Here is a 12,825-nt window from a genome sequence, read left to right as displayed (position 1 = left end):
TCTGGCGTCGGCTGATGTCGCCTCTTCCCCGACGTCAGAGCGGCTGGGGTATAAAAGCATCAGGCGACGCCATCTTCTTCAGTCTTTCTTGCCGCACAGTGCCCGAAGCAGAAGCAGTTTGCAAGTGCCGTTCGGCCAGCTCCTGTGTTTTCAGTTACCGAAGTCATCAAAAAGCTTAGTACCCCATTGAGGAACCTTTTCTTGCCTCAGCCGATGTCCAATAAAACTGCAAAAGTTAATAATTGTTTGTCTTGTGGTAAACAAATACTTCATAAGGACTTCCATTCTTACTGCCTTCCCTGCCTGGGGCCCAGACCACGACGTCTCGGCCTGTGCTGCCTGTGCTTGCTTCAATAAGCGCACTCTGAGGCGCCGGGCAGAATTTGCTGAAGACTTTTTTGGGGAAAATTTCTCCTATATCATGCCGTCGGAACAACCGACAACACATTTCCAAAAAACGGAAGGACCGGGACCGACATTCTCGGCCCGCGTTTTCCACCAACGACAAGCCAAAGCCTACCGCGAGTGCATTGGTCTCTTCGGAGGCGGTAATTCAACCGCTCCAGACCAACGACACCGCTTTACCGCACACTTCGGTCCCGGAGGTTACCCCGGTGCCGGTTGTTGATTTTCCTCCTGAAACCGAAGCCCAGGATTTACCTGACACCATACCGGTGGATAAAGTTACTCCAGCACGTGGGGCAGCTAGGCCTCCGGTCCCTATGTCCATCAAGGCCTACACACGTGCTAAGGCTGCCATCCAGGCTAAGGCTCACCCTCTTAAATCATTTTCCCAAGGTTCCACTTCTGCTAAACAGATCTTGACTTTAGCTGCAGATCTAATTTCTTTAATCAGAGGTTCTCAGCCGCCTGCAGATAAAAGGCCTAGGGTTGAGCAGACAGATACCCTTTCCTCAGATGAAGCCTCTGGGGACTCAGACCATTCAGATTTCCAGGAAGAATCCTTCTAGGCCTACGAGGATTGTGATGCTGATGAATCCATTCCCTCTGCCTCTTCTCCAGAGGATATTTCTTTCGGGGAAATTCTCCACTCCATGAGAGAGCATTTTCAGTGGCAGGGCCAGGATTTCTCTGACTCCAGGAAAAGGCTGCGTACTTTCCTTAAGTTACCCCAGCACAGGCCTTTAGCTATTCCACCAGTGTTAGATGTATTGGATGATGTGTATTCAAACTCCAGTGCTTCCCCTGATTCTCTCCGTCCTGCTTCTGTCAGGCCAGACAGATATTACAGGGTTCCTGAAACTCATAAGCATCTCTTTAAGGCCCACTGTGTGGATCTAGAAACTATTTCTCAGGGGCCCAAAGGAGTGGCCACCTCCACGGCCAAAAACCCTTTGCCCGCAGACAGGGAATCTAGGTCCTTGGAGAGAGGGGGTAAAAAAGTTTATACCTCAACCACCCTTGCCATGAGGGCACTTAACTGTCTTTTCCATATGTTTCAGTATCAGGATTTCTTGATGGATGATTTGCAGAAAAAGTTAGCCTCTCCTGAGCCTTTAGATAGAAAGGCCTTGCAGGATTTGGTTCATAATACTCAGCAGGTTAGCAATCATTTTCTTCAGTGTGGTTATGATGCATTGGAAGCTTCATGTAGGGCAGCTATGACAGGGGCCGTCATACATAGACATGCTTGGCTGAAAGAACAGGCATTGCCAGATCATGTTAAAGTAAAGCTCCTAGATGCACCTCTGGAAGAACAGAAGCTATTTGGTGCTAATGCACAGGATGTGTTGAAATCTATTGAGGAAAAGGCTAAATCAGTACAAACAGTCAAAGATTTCCTCCAGGTTCAGCCACCGAGGTTCATCAGGAATTGGCCTTCAAAGAATTGGTCCTTTCCAGACACTGACAAGTTCCAAAGGGGAAAAACAGGCGTGCTCGAGGTAGAGGGCAATACCCAGGCTCCTACAGGGGCCGCCAATGGCAACCAACTAATCAGAGAAGTGGCGCAGGGACTTCTACTGCTCCACAGGAACAATCACAATGACTTGACTTTGACACCGCCGACCAAGGCTCAAAGAGAAGCACCGTTAGGCAGAAAATTATCCTTATTTTCAAAGAATTGGCACGTTTTAACAAAGGACAAATGGATACTGGACATAATAGACAAAGGGTACAGGTTCCACTTCCATACCTTACCAACAAGACAAGGCATGCCAAACCTGCCACAAAATCAAAGGGCAGAGGCACTCATACAAGTTTCAAACCTGTTACAGATCAAAGCAATAGAAAAGGTTCCTCCTCAGGAACAAGGTCAGGGATTCTACTCAAGACTGTTCCTTGTTCCAAGAAAAGAAAAGCAATGGAGGCCTATAACTGGACTTGTCCGCTCTAAACACTTTTCTCATTGTGCCAAAATTCAAAATGCTGACGTTACAGCAACTTCTTCCCATGCTGGGCAAGGGGTCTTGGCTGGTTACTCTGGACCTCAAGGAGGCATACCTGCATGTCCCAATCAGACACAGTTGCAGAAGATACCTCAGATTTCTTGCAGGGTCAGAGCATTATCAATTCTCAGCATTGCCGTTTGGCTTATCTACTGCGCCCAGAGTGTTCACGAAATGCCTGGCATCAGTAATTGCACATTGCAGACTCCAAGGGATACAAATATATCTTACCTGGACGACTGCCTTATACAAGCGGACAGCAAACAAGCCTTGATAAGAAACTTGGACTATGTCATACACTTACTACAGGCTTTGGGATACACAGTCAATGTTCAAAAATCAAGACTACTGCCATCCCAACAAATAATTTTTCTAGGAGCCAAACTGGACACAAACTCACAAATGGCTTTCCTCACAGAAGAAAAACAAGAACAATTACCAGATTACTTCAAAGGCCTAGCAAAGCTCACCCAGATGACTGCAAGGAAAATCCTGCAGGCCCTGGGTTTCATGGCATCTTGCATTCTTCTGATTCCACTGGCAAGACTACACATGAGAAAACTACAATGGTACCCAAAAAAGTTTATGGTCTCAACACAGCCACAACTTAGAAGAAATTATACCACTCATTCCATGTCTTCAAAAGGAATTTTTGTGGTAGGCACAAGCAAGTCAATTAAACAAAGGCATGTCTTTCAACAAACCTCAAGCAAGTCAAACCATTACAACAGACGCCTCAGATCATGGATGGGGGGCGCACATGGAGGGCAGATGCATGCAAGGGCAATGGGCTCCCCGGGAAATGCATCTGCACATAAATCTAAAAGATGTTGGCAGTGATTCATGCAATCGAGGCCTTCGAAAAATTTCTTCAACAAGGTCATCTGCTAATAGACAGACAACACCACTGTAATGTGGTACATAAACAAACAGGGAGGCACTCATTCTTACCCCCTCTGCAGACTAACAATGACTCTTTGGGAAAAGGCCCTGAAACTGAACTTACAGTTGCAATCCCAGTTTGTTCCAGGCAAGGACAATGTTCTGGCGGACAGTCTAAGCAGAAACATTTTGGACCCGCACGAATGGATGCTGCATCCCGACATTTTTTCACAAATAACTCATGCATGGGGCAGGCCGGACATAGATCTCTTTGCCTCTCACTGCAATCATCATCTGAAGAAGTTCTGTTCGAGGACACACCATCCTCAAGCCTGGAGAATGGATGCTCTCTCCTTCAGCTGGAATTCCCTGACAATCTGTGCATTCCCACCTCTACCATTAATGACCAAGGTGTTACTGAAGATCAAAGCAGAACAACCGAAAGGTATTTTGATAGCTCCAGACTGGCCAAGGCAGCACTGGTATCCATTACTAAGGAGCATATCTCGCACCAAGCCGTGGCCCCTGCCTCAATGGCCTCTGCTTCTAACTCAGCACAAATACAGGACGGTTCATCCCAACCTGCAAACATTGCAGCTGACAGCTTGGAGGGTCCCATGACTTCCACCCATATCTCTCTCTCCAAAAAAGTTCAGAGATCTTACTGGAAGCACGCAGACCTTCCACCAGAAAAACTTATTCAGCCAAATGGAAGAGATTCATCACCTGGAATGCCAACAAGGGTCAGGATGCATCAGTAATAAGCATGCCACTGATACTAGAATACTTGGCAGAAATGCTTCATAGTGGCCTTTCATATTCTTCCATAAAAATACACGCTTCAGCAATCTCAGCAAAATACAACTGCGATCCACCTGTGTTTTCACATCCTTTGCTAAGACAGTTTCTAAGAGGGATAAAGAATATCAAACCTCCCAGGAAACCACCAGTGCCTGCATGGGACCTCAACTTCGTCTTGGAAAAATTAACTCTTCCTCCTTTTGAGCCAGCAGCATCTTCAGAAATGCAATTTCTCTCCTGGAAAACAGTTTCCCTGTTGGCAGTTACCTCAGCAAGAAGAGTCTCGGAGATACAGGCCCTCATGGCAGTACCTCCATTCCTCATTTTTCATCAGGACAGAGTTTCTTTAAGAACCAATCCTTCATTCATGCCAAAAGTGATATCCAGGGTGTCTCTAAATCAAGCAATTCAGCTGCCTACTTTCTTTCCCAATCCTCAAAATAAAGGGGAAAAGCTGCTGCACACTTTGGACATACACAGACAATTACACTACTACTTGGACAGAACAAAGGCCAACAAAGTCTGACCAACTATTTGTAGCTTACGCTGCTGGAGTGCAAGGAAAGGCAATTTCCAAACAAACAATTTCAAAATGGATTGGACACTGCATCAGATTCTGTTACTCCTTCCATGGAAAAGGTGTGCCAGCCGACATCAGGCCACACTCCACCAGAGCTATAGCCACCTCCACCACCTTTCTAAGAGGGGTGGCTACAAAGGACATTCTAGAAGCTGCTACATGGAGCTCCATGCATACATTTTCCAAACACTACAACCTGCCTTTATACTCCAGATCCCGAGCAGGCTTTGCTTTGGCAGTCCTGCAGGGCATTTTAGCTACACCATCTTTTTCTTAGATCCTACCACCCCCAGCTTGGCTATGGCATTCAACCCATATGTCAGGACTGCAGTTGCATTCTTGAAGGACATAGTACAGTTTTGTACCTACCATAAATGTAGATGTCCGATAGATATGCAACTGCAGTCAGGTTTACCCTCCCTCCTACCCCTCTGTAATTTACTTTTTTGGGTCCACTACCCATTTTCCAACTTAGCTGGGGATAGCTTTTATGGTGTATCTGTTTATTACTATTGTGCATGTCTGTAATTTTATCCATTCTCTAAATTTAGCCTTCCTTGGAGGGCACTTGGCATCTGGGGCAAGAAACACTGAAGAAGATGGCGTTGTCTGATGATTTTATACCCCAGCCACTCTGACGTCGGGGAAGAGGCGACATCAGCCGACGCCGGACCCAGACTTTGGAATCCGGCCGATCGAGGGGCTGCCTGAGGCAGGACAACCCATATGTCAGGACTGCAGTTGCATATCTATCGGACATCTACATTTATGGTAGGTACAAAGCTGTACTTTTAGTTTTCCCTTCCATCAGGACATATTCTGAAGCTAACATTTACCAGTCCACTTGTTAAAATAAACAGATTCTATTTCTTTCTGTCATTTCAGCAAGAGTATACACTGTCATTTTCAGTTTGTACTAAAATGTTTTTTTTTTGTTGTTTAGGTATACCATACCTCCAGAACATGGGAAAAGACTGGAACGCCTGGCAAAGGGTAAGTATCAAACAATACCGCATGTGCTGTAGCCTAATTTAAATTGACAAATGTTCTGCTTATAAGCTGGAAGCAACTGAAATTTCACACACACATATGTATGTATAGGTACACATAGACATATATATTATAGATGTGTGTATACAGTGTGTGTGCGGATACATACACACACATACTGTGTATAATTTATATGTGTGTGTTTATATGAGGAAATTTTATCCTCTTATTCTGTGATGACTTAAGTTTGTCAGGTTAGTTCTGAAAGCTGTTTGTCAGGTTACTCTTTTCATTCCTGAACATATTCATATGCATGGTGATGTGCAGTCAAGTATTTGTAATAGACCGGGTGCAGAAGCAACGTTTGATAGCAGAGTAGACGAAAGAGTGTATAAACAACTTTGCAATTCATCATGTGTCATGTTTAATTTCCTGTTGAATTTCAGTCTTCTTATATAGAGGTAAAGCTGATTTTTGGGCATTACAAAATGGTAAAAAAAATAATCTTGGACAGGTTTTACATGGGTCCTGTAAAGAGTTTATAATTGCAACAAAAGAAAGTTGGCTAGGTGCGTGTGTGTGTTGGGTAAGTGGCATTCAGATTCTAGAAATTTAATTCTCACATTGCTGATGTTGAAGTTGATAGTTATTAACCCACAGGCTGTATGTGGGGAAAAAAGAATGGAATAGTAATCTGATGTCATCTTCATTCATTCCTCAACTCATGGGCCTCAGATCCAACCTCGGATCTGAATCCGTTACTTCTACCAGGTCCTCAGATCCAAAACTCTCAAACTCCTCTCTTTGTCCATAATGCCCTGCTCTTCTAAGATACCTCCGATCTTGTTTGCTACCACATTGCTACTGGTGAGCTGTGGTTAAATTAGTGAGTTTTTCCTACACTATCTGCTAAGTTTTCCTAATTCTGTCACTTTTCTCCCTAGTACAGTAAATTTCCTTTCTGATTATTATCGATAATCCAGTATTTTTCTTTAGTACCATTGTCTTCCTTCCCTCTTTAACCCTTTTTTGGGTATTTTTCTCTACCATTGTTGGTAGCCTTTCCCTTTCTTAACTTAATACATATATATATATGTGTGTATATGCATGTATGTATATAAAAATACATCACCTGTGGGCATAAAATCTCTAACTCAGATGCCTATAGAGAAGGAGTATACTGCCTGGGTGCTGCCCATTTAGAGTCACACTGTAGTATATGTGCTGGTTTCAATTCCAGTGTATTTACAAACAGGAGAGATGTGTGTTCAAAGCCCTTCTAATTTCCACCACTTATTCTGCTTCAGCTGGGGATCAGACCCCCGTCTACAAAGTCAGTTAAAGGGTGGTCCGACTCTGCTTCCAAAGATGGACTACTGTAAGATTTCCCTGGATCCCACTTCCTCCTTAGCTTCTTCTTTGCCACCACCTGTGAAATTGTCAAAGTCTGATCCAACCACTTTGGATCCCCCTCTGCAGATGAAGTCCATTGTTCACATTTGGATGAAAGCATTTATCTTAAAAAAAAAAATTCTGTGTTTTAGAGAGCCTGTGGTTTGTGCAGTTTGAGACTTTGTTTTCTACAGTTTGGATTTGTTTAAGTTGGAGCCTTTTGTATTCATTCATCAATGCTGTGATAGATCTTCTTTATTTGGCCTTAAAGTAAAAGATACTCTCTCCAGATATGAGCAAGAAGGAAAGACCTTGTTTGCCATAGGGATACGTTTTTCTACCCCTCAAAGACCATTTTCCTGAATGAGTGAGGAGGTAGAAAGATATGGTTCAGTAAATCCCATGGTCCTTTCCAAGACCGATGAGGAGATGCTTCTTTCAGGGCCAGAGGGGGGACTTGTAATGGAAGATGCCACCCCCACAGCAAAGGTGGTCTGCAAAACCAGGGTTTCTGGGATTCCCTTTTGGACAAGCCATATCAGCACTCCTGAGCAGTTGCCCGATTGTTGCCTTCTGGAGGTAATGGGGGGGGGGGGTGTCTCTGCACCAAAGAGCCTGGCTATCCAGAATAGATTCCTGGGTGCAGAAAATTATATCCAGAGGCTATATCATACCATTTTTCCAAATTCCTCTTACAAGCATGAAAAAAATCCCCAATGTTCCACCCAGTCAGAGGGAAGCAGCCGTGTTAGAGGTAGAAAAGCTGCTAGAAAAAAAGACCCATCCAAAAGGTCACCCCGGACGAGAGAGGATCCTGGACCTACTTAAGATTCTTCTTAGTGTCAAAGATGACAGGGGACTTGAGACCCATTCTTGATCTCAGCAAACTTAACCAGTTTGTGCAGTATTCAAGGTTCTGGATAGTCATGCTTCAGTCTATTCTGCCACTGCAGAAAAAGGACGATTGGATGTGCTCAATAGATCTTCAACATGCGTACTATCACATCAAAATGAACAGGTAGTCCAGAAGATGTCTGCGCTTCCATCTGGGAGCCGGTCATTACCATTTCAGTGCATTGTCCTTTAGTTTCACCATAGCCCCCAGAGTGTTCAACAAATGCATGGTGGTGGTAGCAGCTCAGTTGGGACTACTGGGATTCTGAGTGTTTTCTTACCTAGACAACTGGCTTATAACTGTCCCAACCAGGCATCTGCTGTTAAAGGCAAGGGGACTACTTGCTCCAGTTGTTTTTTTATCTAGGCATCACAGTCAGTTACAGGAAGTCACAACTCAAACCTACGCAGTACCTGCAGTTTGTAGGTGGTTGTCTGGATACAGTCATGTAGTCTCTCTTCCTGCATCTTGAATACAGACGCTCAGATCTCGGGTCAAGAAAGTAATCCTACATTCTTCTCATCCAACACAACTAATTTTACAAGCCTTGGTTTCCATGGCAGCAGCTGTCACCCTAGTCCCTTTAGCCAGGTTTCACACGTGAATTCTGCAGTGGACCCTGTCAGCTCAGTGGTCCATTCTTCAGCAACCTATAACCATCCCAGTCAAGATTACAGAAGCTTGCAAAAGATATCTTCTTTGGTGGCTTTACTCTAACAAAGTGTTTGAAGGACATCCATTTTTCTTCCCCTGCCCATGGCAACAGTAATCACAGATGCCTTCCAGCTGGGGTGGGGGGGACTAATTGAGAAGGGCAGTCCAAGGTACGTGGTCTCCAAAGGAAGCCAAGACGAGTGTCAGTGTCCTGGAAATGAGAGCAGCCCTGCTAGGGTTGCAGGCCTTTCAGGATGTTCTACCTTCTGGGACAATTGTAATTCAGATGGACAAACATGCCAGTAGTCTGGTACATCACCAAGCAGTGAGAAACCAAATGTTACCCATTATGTCGAGAAGCAATGAGTGTGGCAGTGTGCGATCTCTTCTGATGCTTTTTAATAGCAATGCACATACCAGGGAAAGACAGCATGATTGCAGACAAACACAGAAGGTCCATTCTGATGCGTCACAAGTGGTCTGTTAATTTCTAAGTGGTGGAGAGAAGTTTCCATGTATGGGATCATCCATGCTTTGACCTATACTGTTCTCCCCTAAGCAACAAGTGAAACAGGTTCTTAGACCTGATCCCTCCAATGGGGGAGTCACTGAAGGATGCTGTTGTCCATGACTGGCCCACTGATCTTCTCTGTGCTTACCCACCATTACCTCTTAATCTCACATTTCTACAGAAAGAATACCACTTAGAACAGAGTTATCCTCATTTGCACCCTTTTGGCCTTATCAGGTTTGGTTCTCCTTCCTCTGGCCTCACATTCTGCATCAACCCTGGATACTGGATCCCATTCCAAACCTACTGTCCCACTTGATAGGTATGACTCATACGGACAGTACAGGCCTCTAACTCGACAGCATGGTTTCTCCAGTTCTGCTAATTGCCAGGCAGTCCACACTACTATATTTTGTTATGTTCTCAAAAAGCTTCTACTATAAAGATTTGCAAAAGCAAATGGAAGAGATTTGTATTCTGGGCCCTTAAAAAGGATCTCCACCCCGTTTCAGACCCCGTACCAGCTGTACTTGATGTTTTTAACTTCAGTTTTCAGTAAAGGGGCTAGCTTTTCTACTATTAGTCAATTTGGCTGCCATTTCGAATTTCCACCTCTGTGAAAATAATTCTACATTAGCTTCTTCTAAGTTATGTAAAGCCTTTCTCAAAAGAGCTTTTTTTCATAGGTCTTCACTAAAGCATCCTACTCCTCCTCAAGATTTAACTCTTGTGCTTTAAGCAGTTACCCAAACACCCTTTGAACCCTCAGCCAGATCAGATCTAAACATTTTGTCCTGGAAAACCATTTTTAGTTGCTTTCACATCTGCTAGACAAGTGTCCACAAACTACAAGATTTGTCCTCCAAGTCTCCTTACTTGGTTTTCCCCAAAGACAAGGTGTCTGCGGGATTAACCAGTCTTTTTTTTTTTTTTTTTTTACCTAAGGTAGCTTCTGAGTCCAACATTAACCTCACAGTTATCTTTCCAGGTTTCTCAGATAAAGGGGTAGGTCATTAACCTCCTAGCTTTCTTTCCAAACTTCTAAGATAAAGGAGAGTATATTCTACATATTTTTAGATGTACATAAACAACTTGTTTATATCTTCATAGAACCAAAGATTTCTGGAATACTGACCAGTTATTTATATCCTTCTCACCTAGCAAATAGCGCAAGTCAGTTTCCAGAGTCACACTGGCCAGATGGTTAATGGATTTGAATTTCTTTTGTCTATACTAGAAAGGGGATTATCCATACCTAAGCCTCTTAGAACTCATTACACAAGGTCTATGGTGGTCATCTCAGAGTTTTGGTCAAGGGCTTCCATAGATGACAGGTGTGTGCTCCCACTTGGTCCAATGCTAATACTTTTATTACTCATTACAAATTAGATTTGATTTCTAGAAACTGAGTTGCCTTTGACTCCACAGTACTCTGGAATATTTTTCCATGAGGTTCACCCAAGGTTCATCTAGCTGTGGACTCTGTGCCATCAGTTGAGGAATGAATGAAAATGACATCATTAGGTAAAAAAAAAAAAAGTTATATACTCATCATAACATTACATCTGTGTTGTCCATTTTCATTCTTCCTCAACTTTTTGCCCTCCAAACTCCCGTCCTTTTATTCCTTGCTTGAGCACCAGTTTTTTTTCTAATTCTGTACCTCTTTGACTTCTCTTAAGGCATTATCCACTCTATCCTAGGGACAGCAGACTCGATCTGAGGTATGTTAGGTGGGTAGGGCATTGTAGGTAAAGGGAAGAGCTCGCAAGTGTTGGATCAGAGGATCTGGTAGGAGCAGCCAATTCAGAGCCAAAGTCCAATCTGGAACCCATCGATTGAGGAAGAATGAAAATGGACAACACAAATGTAATGTTATTGTGATCACTTTTAAACTTGTTACTGTTTATTACAAGAGGGAAAACAATAAAATGCAATAAGAAATGTCATCATAAAGCAGTTTGGCAGGCAGTTTACAGAGGTGACAGTTACATTTTTTTCAAACAGAGTTGTGTCTATCTATGAATGAAGTGCAGGAAGCAGGAGATTCAAGCTTTATTTCACATACTGCCTTGGAATCACCTTGGTAATAGGCACTTTTATTACAAGTTATTTGGGATATATATTAGATAACTGAAAGAGCGAGTCAGCGAACGTTCACATGAGTGAAAACGCCGGGAATTGAACTCATTATGGGGGGGCTGGGCCCCCCCCCATCAACCCCTACTAACTATATACTCCAACTCCGAGGTCGCACTACAGTGAGGAAAGGGCAAATATCCCACTCCTCACTGTACCCCGACCCCACAAACAACCTTTCGATTCCTGGCGTTTTCGCTCATGTGAGCGTTCACTGACTTGCTATTTCAGTTATCTAATATAGACCCGTTATACGGATGCCCTATTTTTGTTTGCAAATCACAGTCTGCATATTTTGTCTGATGCTGAAGTCATGGATTTTGACTAATGTATATGCAAGAAATTAAGACGTTAGAAAAGTATTAAAAACACAATTTGTATAGTTCTAAACAATGTTAAAATAGTAAATTTGAATTAAAACAATGCATATTTAATTTTTTTCTGTTAATAAATGTTGTATTTAACCATTATATTTTTTGAATTTGGCATATTCAGTAACATTAATCTGTCTGTGCTGTGACTGAATATTTGTAATTAGAAATTTGACTTGCATTGCTGCATCTTTCATTTAGCTTGTTAATGTGTTGTGTACATAGCTTGGAAGCTACGCATTTTTATCTTCAGGGGCTGAGCCTGAAAATGGTCCTGAGGGATCCGTGTTCTACCCACATTAAAAATGTGTGTACATGTGTCTTTGTGTGTGTATCTGTCTATATATATATATATATATATATATATCTCCATTCTTCTTCTTCTTTTGACTTTTCCTGGTTAGGAGTCGCCACAGCAGATCACCTGTCTGCTCATGATTGGCACTGAAGTTTTACAGTGTCTAATTGCCAGCCCAGTGCCCAACCTTCCACAGAAGCACACGCACTCATGGCTAGGGCCAGTTTAGTGTGTCCAATCCGCCTACGGCATGTCTTTGGATGTGGGAGGAAATGCTCGCGACCACAGGGAGGGCATGAAAAACTACCACTTTCAATATCAACAAAACCAAAACCCAAAACAATTTTGGTCAGGAATAAACAAACTACTCCATCCAGGCAACACCAAAACACCTACCCCATCTAGCCTAGCACAAACCCAACCTAACATAATAGCCAACACTTTCAACAACTTCTTCTCTCAAACAGTCACCTCACTGGCAAGCACCATGACTCCCCCCCCCCCCCCATCCCTCCAAATTACCCCCACTCAAAACAGCACCCACATGCTAAAGTTTAATACCATCTCCACAACCTATATACGTAAACTACTATCTAAACTCAAACCGTGCACCCCTTCTGCCGACAAGCTTCCAGCTGAATATCTGCAACTAAGCTGCAGCGAAATAGCCTACCCAGTCTCCATCTTAATAAACAGAACTATAACTGAATCCAAAATCCCATCCTGTTGGAAAATCTCCCATATTATTCCCTCCATAAAGGAGGTAACTCTAACGAACTCTCCAATTTTCGCCTATTGCCCTTCTATCTCCTCTATCCAAAATAATGGAACGCATACACCATCAACTCCTACATTATCTCTTGAATAACAACGCTTGTAGACTCACAACATGGTTTTAGGGCCC

General features: G+C 43.3%; 1 protein-coding gene across 1 annotated transcript in view; it reads left to right on the top strand.

Moving 5' to 3' along the window:
• The window catches only part of KDM4B (lysine demethylase 4B), a gene marked incomplete in the record, with an annotated part of 3,340,808 nt that overhangs the window by 1,226,253 nt on the left and 2,101,730 nt on the right, over positions 1–12,825 (top strand). Inside the window, 1 exon segment of the mRNA XM_044054047.1 lies at positions 5,615–5,664. Within this exon segment, the coding sequence (XP_043909982.1) occupies positions 5,615–5,664 (50 nt within the window).

The sequence above is a fragment of the Protopterus annectens genome, chromosome 13.part0 (genome assembly GCF_019279795.1).
Source record: "Protopterus annectens isolate FY-2018-M chromosome 13.part0, PAN1.0, whole genome shotgun sequence".
Taxonomy (NCBI): domain Eukaryota; kingdom Metazoa; phylum Chordata; order Ceratodontiformes; family Protopteridae; genus Protopterus; species Protopterus annectens.
The sequence above is the reverse complement of the archived record's forward strand: the minus strand, read 5'-3'. Positions and strand labels throughout refer to the sequence as shown.